Raw genomic sequence first — 19,928 nt, forward strand, 5'->3', positions numbered from 1 at the left:
AGCAATAAACACACACAGACAAATGATTTGTACACATTATTGAAATGTATTTATTACTTTGAGCCATTATTTTGTTATAATTTCTCAGTCCATCCCCCCCAAAAAATTAATTGGAAATGGATTTCGACCAAGGTTGTCACCCATCTTTACAAAACCTCTGAACGGTCAGCTGCTTAGTTCTGCAGTAAACTATTATCTACCCCTGAAATGATGTAAAGGTCTATGTCCGTACCCGTTTTTGATCCAGTTTGCGGATGTAAGTCATGCATTCAAGTTAATGGGTCAGCAAAGATAACGATGGTATCTGCGTGCTGTCTGGTTTTGTGGTTTAAGTAGGAAAAACTTGGGAGGGTGAAAGTTTTTACATAAAAGAAAAAAAAAAAGATGGTAAAAATGGACACAGACAAAAAAAGGGATGAAAGTTTGATCAAGTATACACACGAAAAATCAGACTTATAAATGAGGCCTTAAAGGGGTTGTCTGGACAAACTGTATGGATGACCTATCCACAGGGTAAGTCCTCAATATCCGATTAGTATAAGGCCAATATATCTGGCGCCTTCACCGATCAGCTGTTTTTTGCTCCGCCGGTGGGTGTAAACACTTTGACCCGAGCTGTTGTAGCGGCCTCTTCTGGCTGTTGGCTGGTACTGCAGCACAGCTGTGATTGAATGGAAGCCATGCTGCAGTAGTGCAGAGGCCACGACACTCTGATGCGCTTAGCAGCCACGGGAGCAAATAGCTGATTGGTCGGGGTGCCACAACACATTACCAAATTCATCATATAATTTACTCTAGCGGTGTGCAACAGATCCCATTGACTTATAATGAGATATGTCAGGTTCTGCCAAGATGTCCATTGTTTTGCTAGGAAAAAAGTGCAGTTTATCTGATGTCCTTGCAGAGTGTCTGACACAGATGTGAATTGAGGCTAAGTTACCATTAGCATTTCTTACAGTAACAATAAAAAGCACAAAGAATCACTGATTTAATGGACTTGGGATTAAGGATGAAAAATTATATCTATGTCTAAATGGATAAATATGAAAATATCACTTTTAATCCTGGGACAATAGCTAGTGAAAAGTCACATCGTGCCCACCCTTAGATGGTGATTACTAGCACTTATAGCACAACTTGTGCTTATGCAATAAATATATAAGATGGGAATACCCCCTTAAGCTCCCCATTCATTTCTTTCTTACCAAGACAGTGGACACTGTGGAGGTTTGATGTTTTCCAAATCTCCCAAAAAAAAAATGAATGGAGGGAGCAAGAGCTTTTGTTAGAAAATAATTCCCCCCACACCTCCTGTTCCAATATACACCCAACCCCTGGTGGTCTCTGCTTCACTGAATACTGGCTGATGGAGGTCGCCCTTGGGACCAGCAGCAGGTATCGGGTAACCATTGGTGTGGAAGCAGCAGAGAATCTGAGGAGAGGGTACACAACACTTTTTAATGTTACAAATGTATATGCAATACAAAAAAAGACAGTTTGCGCTCTGATAATGCTAAAGTATGGAAACCTGAATGTGTGAACATGGACCTGCATTACTGCTAAGGAAAATCTAAGAAAAATGAGATATTTAGCATATAGAAATGGCCATTTGTATATCTGCCCAGTTGCCCCTTCACGGCATATCTCGTAACTGGGTACCTAACGCTATTCTGAAGCCTCTCTCTGGGTTAAAAACCTCCTGTGTATGGGCCCTTGGGACCAGCAGCAGGTATCGGGTAACCATTGGAGTGGAAGCAGCAGAGAATCCGAGGAGAGGGTAGACAACACTTTTTAATGTTACAAATGTGTATGCAGATAGTTACCCTGCTCAAGAAGTCATAGCACAGCACCCCAGGGGCTAAAGAAGATCTTTCACAACATCTTCGTCCTTTAATTTGCAGGATGAGATGAGCAGCCATCCTGTGCGCTTGTGTGGCATGGGGCCACAGAAGAAGGAGGGCATACCGTATTCTTCGAATTATAAAACACACTTTTCCTCCCAAAAATTTGGGAGGAAAATGAGGGGTGCGTCTTAAAATCCAACTGTAGTTTACCGGGGGGAGACAGTGGTGAAGAGGAGTCAAAGGAGGCAGGGGTAATGCTACGCAGTGTGCTGCCCACGCAGGTCTTTGCGACGCTGTTCTGTGCATCGGGCGGCGCGGCTCTTCTCTGTGCAGTGGGGCTCTGCTCTGTGAGGGGCTGCTCTGCTGTGTACGGGGCTGGTGACGTGGTTCTGCTCTGTGCGTGGCTGCACTGCTCTGTGCGGGGCTGGTGACATGGGGCTGCTCTGCTCTGTACGGGGCTGCTCTGCTCTGTGAGGGTCTGATTACATGGGACTGCTCTGCACGGAGCTGCTCTGTTTGGTGGGTGGCTGAAGATGTCAGCGGTCAGGGCTTCAAATAATGGCGCCTAGAGTCAGCGCGTGCGCAGTGGGAGCTCTCTGCTCAAGCTCTCAACTACATAGGTGCCGACTCCGGCTGCCATTATTTGAAGCCCTCACCGCCGACATCTCCAGAATGCCCGGTGACTCGGCAGCCCCGCGAAGAGCAGAGCCACGTCATCAGCCCCGCACAGAGCATCAGCCATAAGGAGCTGAACCAACATCCAGAAAAAAGATCTTCTCCCGTCATCTCGGTAGTAGTTGCTGCCATCACTGCTGAAGGCTCTGGTAATAGAACTTGCCAGCACTAGGACTATGTGAAAGCATATCTGGTGTGGGAAATGTTTTCCATATTGCCAGAGGATCAATCTTATTTGTGTGCATGTAGGAAAATGAGTCGAGTATGTCCAAGCACAAATAGTCATCAGCACATGACGTGGCATCAATTGCTCCCGTGGAGAAAGCAATGTGACCGAGGCTCAGTCTGTCCCCTTTCTTTTGATCATCTTTCAGGTAGCCGGTTCGCATCCTCAGATAGTGCCTGATCATTGTCATCACCTACTTACTGCTTTCCCCACTCTTCCTCCTCTCCCTCCGTTGTCTCATCAGTTAGCCAAACGTGTGCACAAAAAACATGCGTGCAGTTGTGTGGAAACTCAACTCCTACATGTCCAAGTTCTCCACAATTGATGCCAAACCACATGGATGTTACTGTCCTGCATAGGATTGTGCCCCTGCACATGGCTGGGCATAAGAGGCAATCGTTTTTCAAACTAAAATTCCTCGTCTTCCGTGGCTGCAATTTTCATCAACCAAATTCTAATTTTTATTTTTCTTATAAAAATGAGGAGATAAGGATATTTTGTAGTTCGGTTAGTGAAGTTCCTGATGTATCTCTCCACATGACTGGGCTCATGGCCCGGACCGGGAACATAAAAGGCTGTTGTGTTATTTTCTTTATCACTAAATCACATGGTGATCACACCAGGAATCGAACCATGACTCTTGTTTCTCGTGGTCTGGACACCATGTTAGGTACAGAATGTAACACAGTGTTGGCAGGGCAGACTGTGTCGAAACACAAGAATGGTTGGTCATCAGCAAGTCTCGGATCCCTGTGTGCATTTTTTTTATCAAATGCAAAGTCTATCATGTTTTGCGTAGACCACGGGCCTAGGCAGTGAATTCTTGGTAGGCTCCGGCAGGCCTGCGGAAGTGGAGTCTGAGTCTATATCCATTTTAGTGGAGTCGGTATAAAATGTACTGCCTCCGACTCCTAAATGTATAATAAATTGGGTACAGTAGTTCAATGCTGATGGTGTACCATTTATCGTTATTTGCACGACCAGATTTTACAGGACTTAATGCAGAAATGGCCCGCAAACTTGGTGTTTCTCTGGAGACAGTATTAGGAAATTAGTGATTGAAGAAACCCTTTACAAAAAATGAAGCTCTAATAAAGACTTAAGAAATGCTTCATGTTTCTTCAAATGGATGCACTCGTCACAGATTGAATCATTTTGCTATCTAAAGGCCCCGTCAGACGCAGCGACGTATCTAACGATATATCGCCGGGGTCACGGATTCCGTGACGCACATCCGGCATCGTTAGCGACGTCGTTGCATGTGACAGCAAGGAACGACCGTTAACGATGGAAAATGCTCACCTTATCCATCGTTGACACGTCGTTCTTTTTTAAAAAGTCGTTGATTGTTGTGCACGCAGGTTGTTCGTCGTTCCCGAGGCAGCACACATCGCTGTGTGTGACACCTCTGGAACGATGAACTGCAGCTTACCTGCGGCCGCCGGCAATGCGGAAGGAAGGAAATGGGCGGGATGTTTCTTCCCGCTCATCTCCGCCCCTCCGCTTCTATTGGGCGGCCGCTTAGTGACGTTGCTGTGACTCCGCACGAACCGCCCCCTTAGAAAGGAGACGGTTCGCCGGCAATAGCGACGTCGCTAGGCAGGTAAGTACGTGTGATGGCTCCAAACTATTTTGTGCAGCGATTTTTACCCGTGACGCACAAACGACGGGGGCGGGTGCTTTCACCAACGATATCGCTAGCAATATCGCTGCCTGTAACACCCCCTTTAGTTCGATTTGTTTGTGACAAAAAAATGTTACCAAGACACTGGAAGTCAAAACTACTAAAACTCATTGTTGCGTTCCCCTGCCCCCCACACCCTAATTTTGATACTCGGCCAAGATAAAACCAACAGCTGGGGACCGGTATTCTCAGACTGGGGAAGCCCATGGTTATTGGTCACCCCAGTCTAAAAATAGCAGCCCGCAGCCACCCAGAAATCTTGCATCCATTTACCTGGCTCATCCCGATTGCGAGTGAGCCAAGATTTGTAGACATGCTGCAAATTTTTAATTTTTTTCCCTCAGTCTGATTAGGGGAAAATCTAATTTTGAAAAGTATTAGGACGATATGAAGCAGGCCGCAGGGAAAAAAGATTCTCCTCCCACAGTAAACAAATTGACCATATGTCAGCAAAAATTTTCACTTGTTCTTAAAGAAGTAGAAGATTTCAACAGTTCATCAAAACTGACTGTGCATGAGGCAATTCCTTTACACCCTGAGATTGTTAGAGATGTTGCCCATGTGGTTACGGCTTTGCCTCCAACCCAAGTTAGTGTAGAGAGATTGTTCGCTAGCCTTAAAATTATTAGGTCAGATTTGAGGTCATCTATGAAGGAGGTAAGCAATTCTCTATGCTCTATGTAAGTGGAAAAAAAACCCCAAAACAGATTTAATAAAAAATAATAAAAAAATGATGGAGGTAATTCTATTTCCCAGAACAAATTCATAGACTGCACAAATGTTATTCCGTACCTTTTTTTTTTTTTTTTTTTTTTTTATTAAATCTGTTTTGGGTTTTTTTTCCACTTACTGCATAGTGAATTGCTTATTTACAATTTATTAAAGTGTATTTCTTTTTTTGGGTTCTTAACTTGTATTCCAATAAATATATTTTATCTAAGTACCTTTTTATTATTGTATCATAATAGTGATAAAAAGTCTGTTTATCATTTTTTGATCTGTGTGGCACCAAAGTTGCCATGTAGACCCAGTCTAAAGCAACGTTCACATGTTCAGTTTTTGGTCAGTATTTTACTTTTGGGTATTGGTATGCCAAAACCAGTACCGCACGGTGGCTCAGTGGTTAGCACTGCAGTCTTGCAGCACTCCTGCAAGGTGTTCGTATGTTCTCCCCGTCTTTGTGTGCATTTCCTCTAGGTTCCCCTGTTTCCTCCAACACTCCAAAAACATACTGATAGAGAATTTAGATTGTGAGCCCCAATGGGGGACAGTGAGGGTCATGTCTGTAAAGTGCTGTAACGCTATTGAGTAAGGTAAAAAAAAAAAAAATAATAATAATAACTAGGATTGGGTGAAAAATGCAGAAGTGGTGCATTTAGCTTACAAATACTGATCTAAAATATTGACCAAGTACTGAACGTGTAAACATGGCCTAAAGGTTTAGATTTGATCCTTACTGATGTCCTGTGCTTTTTCTGTTTCTCCAGCAATCTGGCAACAATCAGGTGCTGTTCATGAAGCTGGATCTGGCCTCCATTGCATCAATTCAGTCTTTTTGCAAGGCGTTTCTGAGCAGTGAACCTCGTCTGGACATACTAATAAACAATGCGGGTGAGCCATCGGAATCGATGAAACCGTTTATCCTGACATAGCCCTGTGCTATTGCCTTGGTTGTTGTATCTTATACTTGTGTATATATAAATGGTCATATTAGGACTATACAGCTCTGGCAAAAATTAAGAGTCCACTGCAGAATTTTCAGCTTTTCTGATTTTTCTCTTTACAGGTATATTTTTTAGTAAAATGTAAATTGTTCTGTTAGTCTATAAACTACTGACAACGTCTCCGAATTTCCAGCAAAAAATTTTGTATTTACTGAAAATGAGAAATGGTCAAAATAACAAAAAATGCATTGCTTTCAGACCTCAAATAATGCAAAGAAAACCAGTTCATAATCATTCAGAAACAACAATACTAATAATGTTTTACCTCAGTAAGCGTTCAGAAATCAATATTTTGTGGAATAACCATTATTTTTAATCACAGCTTTCTTGCGTCTTGGCTGCTTTCCACCAGTCTTTCACACTGCTTTTGGGTGACATTATGCCACTCCTGGTGCAAAAATTTAAGCAGTTTTTTGTTTGATGGCTTGTGGCTATCCATCTTCCTTTTGATTACATTGCAGAGGTTTTCAATGGGGTTCAGGTCTGGAGATTAGGCTGGCCATGACATGGTTTTAATGTGGTGGTCCTTCATCCACACATTGATTGACCTAGCTGTGTGGCATGGTGCATTGCCCTGCTGGAAAAAACAGTCCTTAGAGTTGGGGAACATTGCCTGAGCAGAAGGAAGCTACTGTTTTTCCAAGATAACCTTGTATGCGGCTTCATTCATATGTCCTTCGCAGATGTTTGTTGAACTTTCTTTACCTAATTTTCAGCTTTACCCAAACCCTGGTCGTTTAATGGTTAGACGGAGACCTGGAGAGGCATACAAGCCACAGTATTTTGCACCCACTGTGAAATTTGGTAGAGGATCGGTGATGATCTGGGGATGCTTCAGCAAGGCTGGAATTGGGCAGGTTAATCTTTGCAAAAGACGTATGAATCAAGACGCATACAAGGTTATCCTGGAGAAAGTTGCTTTCTTCTGCTCAAGCAATGTTCCCAAACTCTGAGGACTGATTTATCCAGCAGGACAATCAGTTTGTGGATGAAGGACCACCACATCAAAACCCTTTCATAGCCAGCCCAGTCTCCAGACCTGAACCCCATTGAAAACCTCTGGAATGTAATCAAGAGGAAGATGGATAGTCACAAGTTATCAAACAAAGAAGAACTGCTAACATTTTTGCACCAGGAGTGGCATAAGGTCACCCAAAAGCAATGTGAAAGACTGGTGGAAAACATGCCAAGACGCATGAAAGCTGTGATTAGAAAATCATGGTTATTACACAAAATATTGACTTCTGAACTCTTCCTGAGTTAAAATATTAATATTGATGTTTCTAAATGATTATGAACTTGTTTTCTTTGCATTATTTGAGGTGTCTGAAAGCAATGCATTGTTTTGCTATTTTGACCATTTCTCATTTTCAGAAAATAAATATATTTATTGCTTAGAAATTTGGAGGCATGTTGTCAGTAGCTTATAGAATTAAGAACAATTTACATTTTACTCAAAAATATACCTATAAAGAGAAAAATCAGGAAAAAATGAAAATTTGGAAGTGGTCTGTTAATTTTTGCCAGAGAGAGATATTATACATATATACAATTTGTTACTATTATTCATCTGGGAAATGGCCCAAAGGTCCAGATGTGATAATATTGAGGGTTTGTAGTTGTCATCACTGACCATTTTGTTAATTTTAGGCGTTGAAGGTAAAGGCAAGACTGAAGATGGCTTCAATTTGGTCTTTGGCGTCAATCACTTGGGTCATTTTCTGTTGACTCATTTGCTTTTGGATCGTCTCAAGCAGTGTAGTCCCAGCCGTATTGTGGTTCTTGCCTCCAGTGCTCATAGAAGGGGAAGAATCGACTTCAAGAACCTAAATCTATCCGGAGAATCATGGAGGGAAATTATCCAGGCGTATTGTGACAGTAAACTCGCGAATATTCTGTTCGCTCGCGAGCTGGCCAACCGACTACAGGGCACTGATGTCACTTGTTATTCCGTTCACCCAGGTAAGTGCCACCCAAGCTCTGCTCTTTAGCAACAGAGGACTGACCGTCCACTGCACATCTGCTGTGGTGGATCTATGTCATCATCTTATAAAATGTAAAACCCCTAAATCATCCATTCTTCTATTGATTACATAACCTAGTAGAGTGTGTCCAAGATATGTGTCCACTGTCTGTCTGTATTGCATTACTTTATGGAGATTTTATTTCCTAGAAGTAGTGGTATTAGGGGAGACTATAGCATGGGACATATCCAGGAAAAAGCAGAAAAAAAATTTATTTTTTTTTTTCTTTATTTCATTCGACAATTAAAAAAAATCACAGGAAGGGGATGCGGGAGACGTCTGGGACTGGTGTCGGGACCTGACAAAGCGCCGCTCTGCCCGAAACTGTCACCTTCGTCCCAGACGTCTCCCACATCCCCCTCCTGTGATTTTAAAGGGAACCAAACATCAGGATTTTCGTGTATAAGCTGCAGCCAGTGCAGTACTGGCACTATCATGCACAGTGTGTACATACCATTAGGGTGCAGCTCGGGTGTTTAGGCAGTGAAATACAACTTTATAAAGTTTGAAATTTCGTGCACTTTTTGATTGACGTGTGCACCTCTGCAGATAATGTCCGGGCGGGTTATGCAGGAGTTCCCCGCCCCCCCACCAGCCTGTTCCTCCCTCTCTCCTGATGTCCGGGCGGGTTATGCACGTGTTCCCCGCCCCCCCGCGCCGCCTGTTCCTCCCTCCCTCCCTCTGGCTGTATGTAAATATCTAATCTTCAGAAACATGGCGCCGGAGTGGGCCTCTGCGCATAGCGCTTATCTCCGGCGCCATGTTTCTGAAGCCCCCGCATTACACAACTTGGTGTCTGAGAGGGCGGCGCATGCGCCCTCGTTTCTTCACAGCCCGTTGTGACCGCGGGAGCGCGCGCGATTAGAACAGGACAGAACAGCTGACCGGAGGACGCAATTACCTGCTGCTCCTGTATCGTGCCACCCCAGGACACCGGGCCATCACACCAGCCGGTGTGACATCGCTGTGGCGCCGCCCTCTCAGACACCAAGTTGTGTAATGCGGGGGCTTCAGAAACATGGCGCCGGAGATAAGCGCTATGCGCAGAGGCCTACTCCGGCGCCATGTTTCTGAAGATTAGATATTTACATACAGCCAGAGGGAGGGAGGGAGGAACAGGCGGCGCGGGGGGGCGGGGAACACGTGCATAACCCGCCCGGACATCAGGAGAGAGGGAGGAACAGGCTGGTGGGGGGGCGGGGAACTCCTGCATAACCCGCCCGGACATTATCTGCAGAGGTGCACACGTCAATCAAAAAGTGCACGAAATTTCAAACTTTATAAAGTTGTATTTCACTGCCTAAACACCCGAGCTGCACCCTAATGGTATGTACACACTGTGCATGATAGTGCCAGTACTGCACTGGCTGCAGCTTATACACGAAAATCCTGATGTTTGGTTCCCTTTAATTGTTGGATGAAATAAAGAAGGTTTTTTACGAATGGTGAGTGCCACCCATCTTTGCTTCTTTTTGCTGGATGTGGACTTTTGGGCTGATTGATGGGTAAAGCACCGCCCTTTTTGTGTAGGATATCAAATGGACTTTGCTTGTATACTTTGAGATACATAAGTGGTGCTAGGTGTGTGACATGTTTTGGTGCCCTACAACTTTTTTTATTCTGTGGATTTTTAACATGGGACAATAATTGGAATAGTAGAGTGTACGCCTTCATATGAAATCGGAGGCTCAGATAGCTATGACCTTACTGAAGTCTGATTTTATGTCTTCTACATTAATATCTTTCCTTCTTACAGGTGTGGTGCGCACAAGTTTAGGACGCAACTTGCCAAAATGGTTTCTGGTACCAATTTACCCCTTTGCTTGGCTTCTGCTCAAGACACCAATGGAAGGAGCTCAAACTTCTATTTACTGTGCCGTCCAAGAGGGGATCGAAATGTACAGCGGCCGCTACTTTGCCAACTGTCAGGTCCAACAGGTCAAACCTCATGCTCGGGATGATGCAGTAGCCAAGAAACTGTGGGAAGTTAGTGAAGATCTCCTTGGAATCACCAAATAAATGTTCCCACACCTCCATTAATCTCAGGGCACAACATATCTCCTCCTAAATTTAGAAATGTACAAGCCAATTTGGAGATGTAAGGCCACTGTACACATTACATCTAAAGGGTTATTCTCATCCCAGCCTTTATGACAAAAAAACCCATAAGTATTATTTTTGTTTTAATGTAAGTTATGGAAATGTCGTAGCTCAGCCGCTCAACTGTTTCTGCAGCTCCCCCTTCTTGGGTCGGAGTCTAGACAAAGTCTTCAATGAACGGCTGGGATGGGAACAACCCTCTAAAGGGGAAATCGATCTATGAGGACCTTTTTTATTTTTTTTATTAAAAGCATATAATTAGGGCTAAAAATAATTTTTTCTATTGAGACTTATTAAAGTGTATCTCCACTTTCACAAGAATATGATGATATTTCAGGATTGCAACTTGGACCGCCTGGAGGCTGCCCTAAACTATCATCATCAATGTGTGAGCAAGTTCTGTAAAATCGGATGACACTCATTCGCCGAGAAACAGTAGAAACGGACTTCCAAGTTTTAAAACAGGGTTTGGGTGCTTTACGTATGCTAATCACTCGTGCAAGCATTGCTGTGCTCGGGTACACTCGATGCTCAGCCCAGTGCAAGCTGCTTGCAGTGTTTGCATGGCTCACACTGGGGGTAACAAGAGTACAATCGGATGTAGTGTGCACCAAACAAAAAAAAAAATTGGAAGGTGTTCTGTTTATGGCTGGCTGCATTTTAGGGCAGAGACCCGAACTGCCCAATTAGTGATTCCATTGGGGTTCATGTCAAGTCCGGGTCCCAAACCAAACTTTTATCTAAAGTCAGGCTGATCCCGCCAAACCGAACTTCCACAACTTTGCTCATCTCTACTGATAATCCATCAGTATGTATTATAGTCTGATATGGTCTTCTTCTGAACTCATCTCAGCTGATTTATTGCCCCAGATCACCTTAAAGTTGAATGTAGGGAAACAAATGGACTGTAAAAAAAAAAAAAAAACTAAAAAACTAACAGTGCAATCATTTTTAATGAAAGCCAGTTGCAAAAAAAATGATATTGAGCCCAAAATACATTAATTTAAAGGTAAAGTGTTTTGTTTTTTATTTTTGTATAATTTTAATAATAGTGATTATGAAATCAAGTATTTTTAATACAAAATTAAATTTACTGTTAGTTTTTATTTAATTTTAGTTTTACTGAAACACTGGGGGCTGCCATCTTGGATTTTCTATGAGTATCAAATTCGTCAGCTATCTGTGCATAACAGACCGTTGTCGGGCTGCGACCCCCATTCTGTAACACTGACTCTGCTGTAAGCTGGACACGCCCCCTGGGCTGTCCAGATCACAGCAGAGGGAGAAGATCACCGCCATCTTTGTGGAGATCACAGCGTATGCAGTGTGCTACACTTTTCCCCTGTCACCCGTTCAGGATGTGAGTACTGGCGCCGGGCCGCTGCCACTTCCCCCACCCCGCTCTTGCCACCGCTATCCTCTCCTCAGCAGGGTACAGTATACTGAGGAGCGCGGAATACAGCGGAGCGTGGTATACACGTGCATGCAGCAGAGCATTGCGAGCGGGCGGGCATGTGGCAGAGCATTGCAGGCATGCGTGCATGTGGCAGAGCATCACTGGCACGGGGCGTGTAGAGCTCTATTTGGGGAGCACTATGCAGCTGTCCTTGGTGACTCTTTAGACATTAGGATCACTTTGCGGTCACCATCAAAATGGCTCCGCACTGTGATCCTAAACTTCATCTTCCCTTATCTTTTTGGAAACGCCCAGAACAGGAGGGGGAGGTGACATCACACACAGGAGAGCAGATTCTGCCCACTTTTACTGTAGCTGTAATGTGAGCTAGTTCTACAGTAGGATTTCAGCAGCTGCTCCCCCTAGTGTTTAAGAGTGGAAAATATCAAACTTTTTAAATTAATTTTTTCATATTTTGCTCAATTAAAAACAAATATTAATATTTAAAAAAACATTAATACTTTTACATTTTTCAGTTATTGAAATTTTTTTTGCAGGACACCTTCACTTTTAAGTAAAGGGGGGGAAAAAAACAAAAACATTCTAAGTTAGCTGAGAACGAGCTAGGTATTCATGTGTATGGAAAAGTTTCATAATAAGGTTCCCGGCACCACTATCTTGTTCTGTGCTTGGGGCAATTCTTCATCTAACCATGTAATGAGAATTGTTTTTCATTTATTTTTTTATTAGATTAAATACAGATCATGTACATTTATATATTATATAGTCTGTGAAAAATTATTTTTATGATTTATAATTATGTATTTCATCTAATAAAAATTTCAACCAAGGTACAATTCCAAGTACTTTGCAAATATCCATGTGTGAGAACAAGTTGGAAGAGACAGTTGACGGCCAACGGCTATAAGGTGTATGGGCACCCTTACTGAATCTATGCAATTAATAACAAATAGGAGGAAAAATAAAAAAGAGCCAAATATTTTTTTATGTGGCGTTTGCCTCGACTGAGCATGTCCAATGTCTTGTAACCCAAACTCAGTAACCTGATATGTCTGAGGCTGGTGACTTCACGGCTGGTCCGTACATCAGTCTGTGGCGGACGTGTGAACCAGCCTAAGATTTTCCACCCAACTAGCGATGTATATTGCTACCAGAACAATGGTGTTTATTTCTATTTCTTTCCTACATACAATAATAATAAAAAGAAGAAAAAAAAAATGATCATGATTAATAGTCAGAAAAGAATGAAGTCATATAAACAAACGTAATCCGTAACATCATCGGCTAAACTGTATTTGGGAGTTGCCGCAATACTTTATTCTATCGACTTTTGTTAAAAAAAATAAATAAATATGGAAATCAAAAAGGTCTGTGGAGCCTCTGTTAGGAGTCCCGACACAGAAAATAGCCAGATATCCCTCCGGGAAGGACCTAGCCAAGGAGTGGCTCTTTTGAGGAGACCACCATAACCACCATAAACCTAAAGAACATTAGAAAAGTGAGCGTTGGCCACTGGATCAGAATCTTGTGAATCTTTTTACTCAATATCGGCATTGGAGCCTCTGTTAGGAGAGTCGCTCACAGATTTGTCCTAGTATTTTACCAAAACGACTAGGCTCATGCTGCACCAAAACCACCCGGATCATCCAGTACAGCATCCTTAGCATGTGATGCCCTTACCTTCAATTCTGATACTTTTTTCATAATATGGGACAGAATAACAGTATTGATGACATTGGTGTGAACCCAACCTTAGGCTCTATTAACATCCTTGTGACATGCCCTAGTGCTGGCCACTTTTTGTTTTTATTCTCGTACAGCACGTGGATCCATAAAGTTCCATTGGTCCATAGACACATGCGTGGTAAAATCAGGTCTGTGTCTCCGGGCCGTGATACTCAGAAAATATCCTGTTCTCATCTGTTGTGCGGATCAGACTCTGACATTATTATGTACGGGGATCCGTGTAAAATGAACAACACACGGAAGATGGACTGTGTGCTTCCGTTTTTCAATGAATTGATAAAAAAAAAGGTTCGGACATTCCAATTCCATCATTTTTGGAACTGGATGAGAAAAACATGGTTGCAAGATAATGTTCCCATGATATAGCAGAATTTTTAGTTTTTATACATTTTTTTTTTTTTTTTCTTCGTACATTATTTTAAGATATAGGTTGGTGATCTGATTTTGTGATACTTTAATATGTAATAATATTTTATTACTAGTATTACAGGTTCTCCGTTTGGCTATCCTCACAGACTGCACAGCTCTCCTGTCCACAAGACTGCTGCTGATGGAGGCGCATATGACCGGACCTGTCAGTCTGACTCCTCTAATTGAAAAACTGCTAAAGATATAGCGGCCACCTCCTATAAGGTGATTGGAGTCTTGGCTGCTATCCCTCGTAGTGATTAGTTAAGTGTCATAAGGAAAATAAGCTAGTATTGAGGACATGCCCATCTGCCTGACCACTCCATGTTTAACCTACCATCTGCATCAGAAAATGACCTGCTGTTGTATGCTACATTTCATTTTGATTTTTTTTTTTTTTCATGTCATGATCTATATTAATTATATCGTTGCTGGGTGTCTTTTCAACATTTTGCGCCTTGGGTGACCAGTATAATTTTTAATGTGTACCAAAAAACCTGAATCACAAAACATATACCCCCCCCTTTCAATATCCATATATTTTCTGAAAGTAGAAACATGACACATTGTTGAAATTCCACGCAAAACTACCTATATACCTGTAGGCACCTTTATGTAATTACTGCATCAAAGTTTAAACTTTTTTTTATAAAGAAATCTATATAAATTGATATGTAAATTAAATTACATTTTTGTGCACAAAGAATCGGCAATGATCCCGTGCTGTAATGTCTTTATACACTTTTGTGTCCTTCCCGTCCCAGGAGATGTGGTATGATCAGACTCTGTCCCTGTACGGTCAGACACAGCCATTACACAGCACATAGCAGGGGCACATATATAAGATTATCTCAGCACAAGAACATCTTTATTTATTTTTTTTAAACACATACAAGTGTGAAAAATATTATTCCAAGATCTGTTCATTCAAAGGAACTTTATAATTAACTTTGTGGAAAAAACCCTTTAACTAACAGCTGAGCGCTTCAGCAACAGCTAGGCCCGGTGCCTGTACTGGCTGTTTGACCCTCCAGATGCCACAGTCTTTTGTGCTGTGCAGATGTTTAGCATGGGAACCGGAGTATTAGACCCTGTGCACACAGTGTGTTTTTATTTAGTTTTTTTATGCGCTTTTTTTTTTTTTAAAGTATAGTTTTGTCACAAAACTGGATGCAAATCCTTATACCAGCAAAGTCAATGAGAATCCTGAAGTTTTGTTCACATGTTGCTTTATTTTTTACCCTTGCTGATTTGGTGGAGAAATAAAACTGCAGCATGTCAATTCTTTCAGCGTTTTCCCACCCAAGAATGCATAGAAAATGTATGTAAAAAAAAACACTTTCTTTTTTTCTGCCAAGAGATACAGATTTGGTGCAGAAATTTCTGCAACCAAATACTCAGCATGTGCACATAGCTTTAGGGCAGCTTTGCACGTTGCGACATCGCAAGCCGATGCTGCGATGTCGCACGCGATAGTCCCCGCCCCCGTCGCAGGTACGATATCGTGTGATAGCTGGCGTAGCGAACATTATCGCTACGCCAGCTTCACATGCACTCACCTGCCCTGCGACAGTAGCTCTGGCCGGCGACCCGCCTCCTTCCTAAGGGGGCGGGTCGTGCGGCGTCATAGCGACGTCACACTGCAGGCGGCCAATAGCGGCGGAGGGGCGGAGATGAGCAGGATGTAAACATCCTGCCCACCTCCTTCCTTCCGCATATCCTACGGAAGCCGCAGTGACGCCGGTAGGAGATGTTCCTCGCTCCTGCGACTTCATACACAGCGATGTGTGCTGCCGCAGGAGCGAGGAACAACATCGGACCGTCGCATCAGCGTAATTATGGATTACGCCGACGCTGCACCGATGATACGATTACGACGCTTTTGCGCTCGTTAATCGTATCATCTAGGCTTTACACACTACGATGTCGCATGCGATGCCGGATGTGCGTCACTTTCAATTTGACACCACCGACATCGCACCTGCGATGTCATAGTGTGCAAAGCCCGCCTTACACCAGCAATCAGACAAGTGGAACCAAGTAAAAAAAAATGAAAATAAATAAAGCATAACAATAATGTACAAAAATTAATGGAACAAAATGTTTTGGCATTAGAAACTATGGTCATAAGAGTGCACATTTTTTTTTTATCATCGGGTCCACAACCTGCTGATCTATAAAAATGTCATATTTTAAGCCATTTGATGAACACTGGATATATGCATTTTTTTTCATCAAATAACAAAGGAATTTACCCCAAAAATGGTACCAATAAAAACTTCATCTCATTCCACAAAAAGACAAACCTCACGCTGATCCATCCTGTGTCAGTGAAATATAGGGTTTTTCGATATTGCTGGTAGCACAAAGGCTCTGGAAAAGATATGAAACAACTCATTCCCCCAAACCTCCCTAAAATCTATCCAGATCGCTACTTCCAAATGCCCAACGTCCTTCCTGAGCGCCATGGTGTGTCTAAACTATAGTTAGCGCCCACATGCATGGCGTTACTGTTGTGACGAGAGAACACAATTTAAGGGGTACAGGTCTCTAGAAGCAGGGCACAATGTATGGGCACCAAGTTGGCATATTTGAAAATTCCGCTGTGCAACATCCATTCCATTTTTATTTCTGGAAAACACTTGCGGGGCCAAAATAGTCACTGCACCATATATATATTTCCAGAGGAATATAATTTCCAAAATGGGGTCCCTTGTGGGTTGGGGTGGGGTGTTCTGCTCTTCAGGCCCACTTGGGGCTCTGTAAATAGCACCTGCAAAAAATTCCAGCAATATCCACGCTGCAAACATAAAATGGAGCCCCTTCCTTCCAAACCCAGCTTGGCCCAAAGGCTACAGTCACACTTGCGAGTGCCTCGCGTGTAACTCGTGCGAGTCTCTCATTGAATCACCCGGCACGGACTCGCACTCTCCGGACACAAGCGTCTCAGCTGCATAGACATACATTCAACCGACCCGCTCCTGTCAGGAGAGTGCGAATCCTTGCCGGGTGATTCAATGAGAGACTTGCGCGAGATACACGCGAGGCACTCGCAAGTGTGACTCTGGCCAAATAGTAGTTTCAGACCATGTATCGGGTACTACTGCTTTCTAGAAGGGTCCATAAAATGAAAACTGTAAAGCAATATTTAAATGGAAAATGTGTCATTTGTTATCGTCACAGCCTGATGTTATAAAATTCTATGTTTTGTGGGGTCAACCTGCTCACTGCATTCAGCTGAATTCATGGAGAGTTGAAGTTTAGGTCCATTTATGGGGGGTTCTGCTAAGGTGACATTACACCTACATACCATTCCAGAAAAATATACACTCCAAAATGACAATCCTTCTGTTTCGAACTTTGCCGTGTGCCCAGAGAAGTTTCTGACCACATAACTGTATTGATGTAAGGAGAAGAAATCAGCCAAAACTGTACTCCTAAAGTCAAATACAGATCTGCCCTTGCAATAAGATAAAGTGATAAATGAATAAACAATCTACAAAACATACTATAATAGCTGTCTGGAGACTGACTTTAAATTTAGCTGATGGGCTCATTCACTATAATGAGGCAAACTGAGTCACTAAGGGCAGTTTCACATTTGCGCTATTTTAACGGATTCGGGCTCCGTTACAAATACAGTACAGATCATTTATTTACAGTGGAAGCGCGACATCATGTGGACACAAGCGGGTACTGCATGACACACACGCGCGCCATAGTAACGCGCTTCAAATGTAAATAAATGAACTGTACTACATTAGTGATGGATTCCGTCTGCGTCAAAACAACGCAAGTGTGAAACTAGCCTTAGTGCTCTCTGGCCTTCTTGTCACGATTGAGCAGACTTTTGTGCCCACTTCAAGAAGGTAGACATCTGAAACGGAGGCCAGAAAAAGCACAATGTGACTGTCTTATATTGACTAGTAGGTGGTTCTGTTCAAAACCCATTTTTTAGGGCTTTAGACGGTAGACCACTGGCTTACATGACCGCAGAGATGACCAAGATTCCAGGCTTAGAAGTAAAAACAGGTTGACCCTGAGAACTGGTCCTCGGACCAGGATGGCGCAACTTTTATTGCACATGTCTATTTCCATCCGATTTTTCTAATGACTCGCTCAACCAAATATTGCCATGTATTCCGATTCCTATGGTTTTAACAATTTGAGAAATGTCTTTAAAGATATTAAAGGGGTTGTCTACTTCTACGACAATCCCTTCTCAATCTAAGTGTTTGCCCCGTTAAAATAAAAAAAAAAAAAAACACACAAGAGGAAGTCAAAGCTGTGGCTGTTCTCTCACTTCCTACTGATGTTTAATATGTCTGTAGGTGGAATGAAGCCAGTCCTGATTGGGTGCAGGTCTCGGGAGACGCCACAACCTCACGTGAGCTCTGGAAGCGCGAGTGCCGATACCACTGGAATGGCGCCGGCACCGGAGTTGAGGATAAGTGTTATTTTACCGGGGGCAAACATGGTGGTTGAGAAGGGATTGTCCTAGTACTAGACCACCCCTTTAATTGCAATATTTAGTAACCTTTTATTTTCTTTTTAATCAATTTTGTGTTAGAAACTAGAAAGAGGAGATTTGTTTTATTCTTTGTGTGTTTTTTTGCATTCATTATGTACAAGGCAGTGCCGTAGTGGCTACTAAAGTACATGTCTATATGATACTAATGTATTTTTTTCTGTTATATGAAATTTACCTGCATTTCTTAGTAAGAAAATTTTATATAAAAGGTGTAAACTTTGTTTTAGTTACCATTAAAAAAAATCCTGGCAAACTACAAGTACTGTTTTTTTACTTAGTTTTCTAGTGTGTGTGTGTGTGTGTGTTAATATTCTATACATGCATGTGAATGTATTCATTGGAATATCACCAACTGAGAAAAATTTTTTTAAAAAAATGATGTGACTTGCAGCCACTTATCCCTTAATAGGATTAACTATTAATTATTTTCAACTGTTGATGGCATATCACTTGGAATGTTGTTAGTTTATGATCTGGGTGTCCCATCCTCTGGGACCCTTACTGACATTGAAGCTCCCCCTTTATGCTCTTTCTCTGTGTAACGGCCTCATCCACTCACTGACCAGAGAACTACAACATAGACCCATTAGAGTGATAGTTGAAGTTCCCTGCACAGCCAGGTGTCCTGAAATGCCAGAATAAAACTTAGATGCAGTAGTGCATAGAACGCATCAAAAAAGAAGCCCAAACAGAGCAACAATATACAAATAAAAACTGACCCAGTGTTATCAGTGATTTTTCATGAGTGTTTCGGCATATTTTTTTTTCTTCTTAACTGTTGATTTAAAAAAAAAAAAATTATTCCACTTTCTCAGATTTTTTTCACTGATCCATTGTCATGTCCCACGGCTTGGGAATGATACAGTATTGTATTGTCATTGTGTTGCTATGCAATAAGGTAGTTGTTTGGTTTTTTTTTTTATTGTCCTCCATCTCTCCTTGTAGTTGATATGTCAGTAACCACTCCCTTCTTCCCCAGTTAGTGTTTGTCTGCTATCTTGCGCCATCATATCTATGCAGGCGTGGTTCAGAATTATCTTTTTTACCGACTGAAATAATGCATACATACAAGAATTCAGCTGGAATACCACTTCTTTTGGAATCTTCATACATGCCTCTGCAATCGAGCCAAGCTATCTGATGAAGTCTCTGAGTGAGTGATGGTATAAGAGACGACCGCCAAAACAATGTCTCGTGTGTGTGTGTGTGTGTGTGTGGCAATCGCAGCCCTGTCTCCCTCAGGGTAGACCACTCTTCCTGTCTGCACAATCTTTGCAAGATCCACAATCCGATGAATAAGGTTTAGATCTTGATCCACAGTGCAGTGAAAAGACTAAACGCTCTACCAAGCACACATGGAAAGTTTAAGAAAATTTAGAGACTGCAAAATGTGAACTCTCCTGTAATGTATCAGGCTTATTACAAAAGGTGTTGAATCACATCACCACCATCTCGCAGCCTGATTCTCATGAGCTACCACTGGAGGAAGCCCTTGGACAACTGTGAACCATTTATGAATCCTCTACAGTCTACAGAGACAAGTAAAACA

The 19,928-nt window shown here is 42.4% G+C and overlaps 1 protein-coding gene across 1 annotated transcript in view; it reads left to right on the forward strand.

Moving 5' to 3' along the window:
* The window catches only part of DHRS13 (dehydrogenase/reductase 13), a 30,962-nt gene extending 12,324 nt beyond the window's left edge, over window positions 1-18,638 (forward strand). Inside the window, exons 3-5 of the mRNA XM_075335252.1 lie at window positions 5,917-6,040; window positions 7,804-8,115; window positions 9,934-18,638. Of these exons, the coding sequence (XP_075191367.1) occupies window positions 5,917-6,040; window positions 7,804-8,115; window positions 9,934-10,196 (699 nt within the window). The 3' untranslated portion in view covers window positions 10,197-18,638. The remainder of the gene's footprint in view (window positions 1-5,916; window positions 6,041-7,803; window positions 8,116-9,933) is intronic.
* The last annotated feature ends 1,290 nt before the right edge of the window (window positions 18,639-19,928 follow it).

The sequence above is a fragment of the Anomaloglossus baeobatrachus genome, chromosome 2, assembly GCF_048569485.1.
Source record: "Anomaloglossus baeobatrachus isolate aAnoBae1 chromosome 2, aAnoBae1.hap1, whole genome shotgun sequence".
Lineage (NCBI taxonomy): Eukaryota > Metazoa > Chordata > Amphibia > Anura > Aromobatidae > Anomaloglossus > Anomaloglossus baeobatrachus.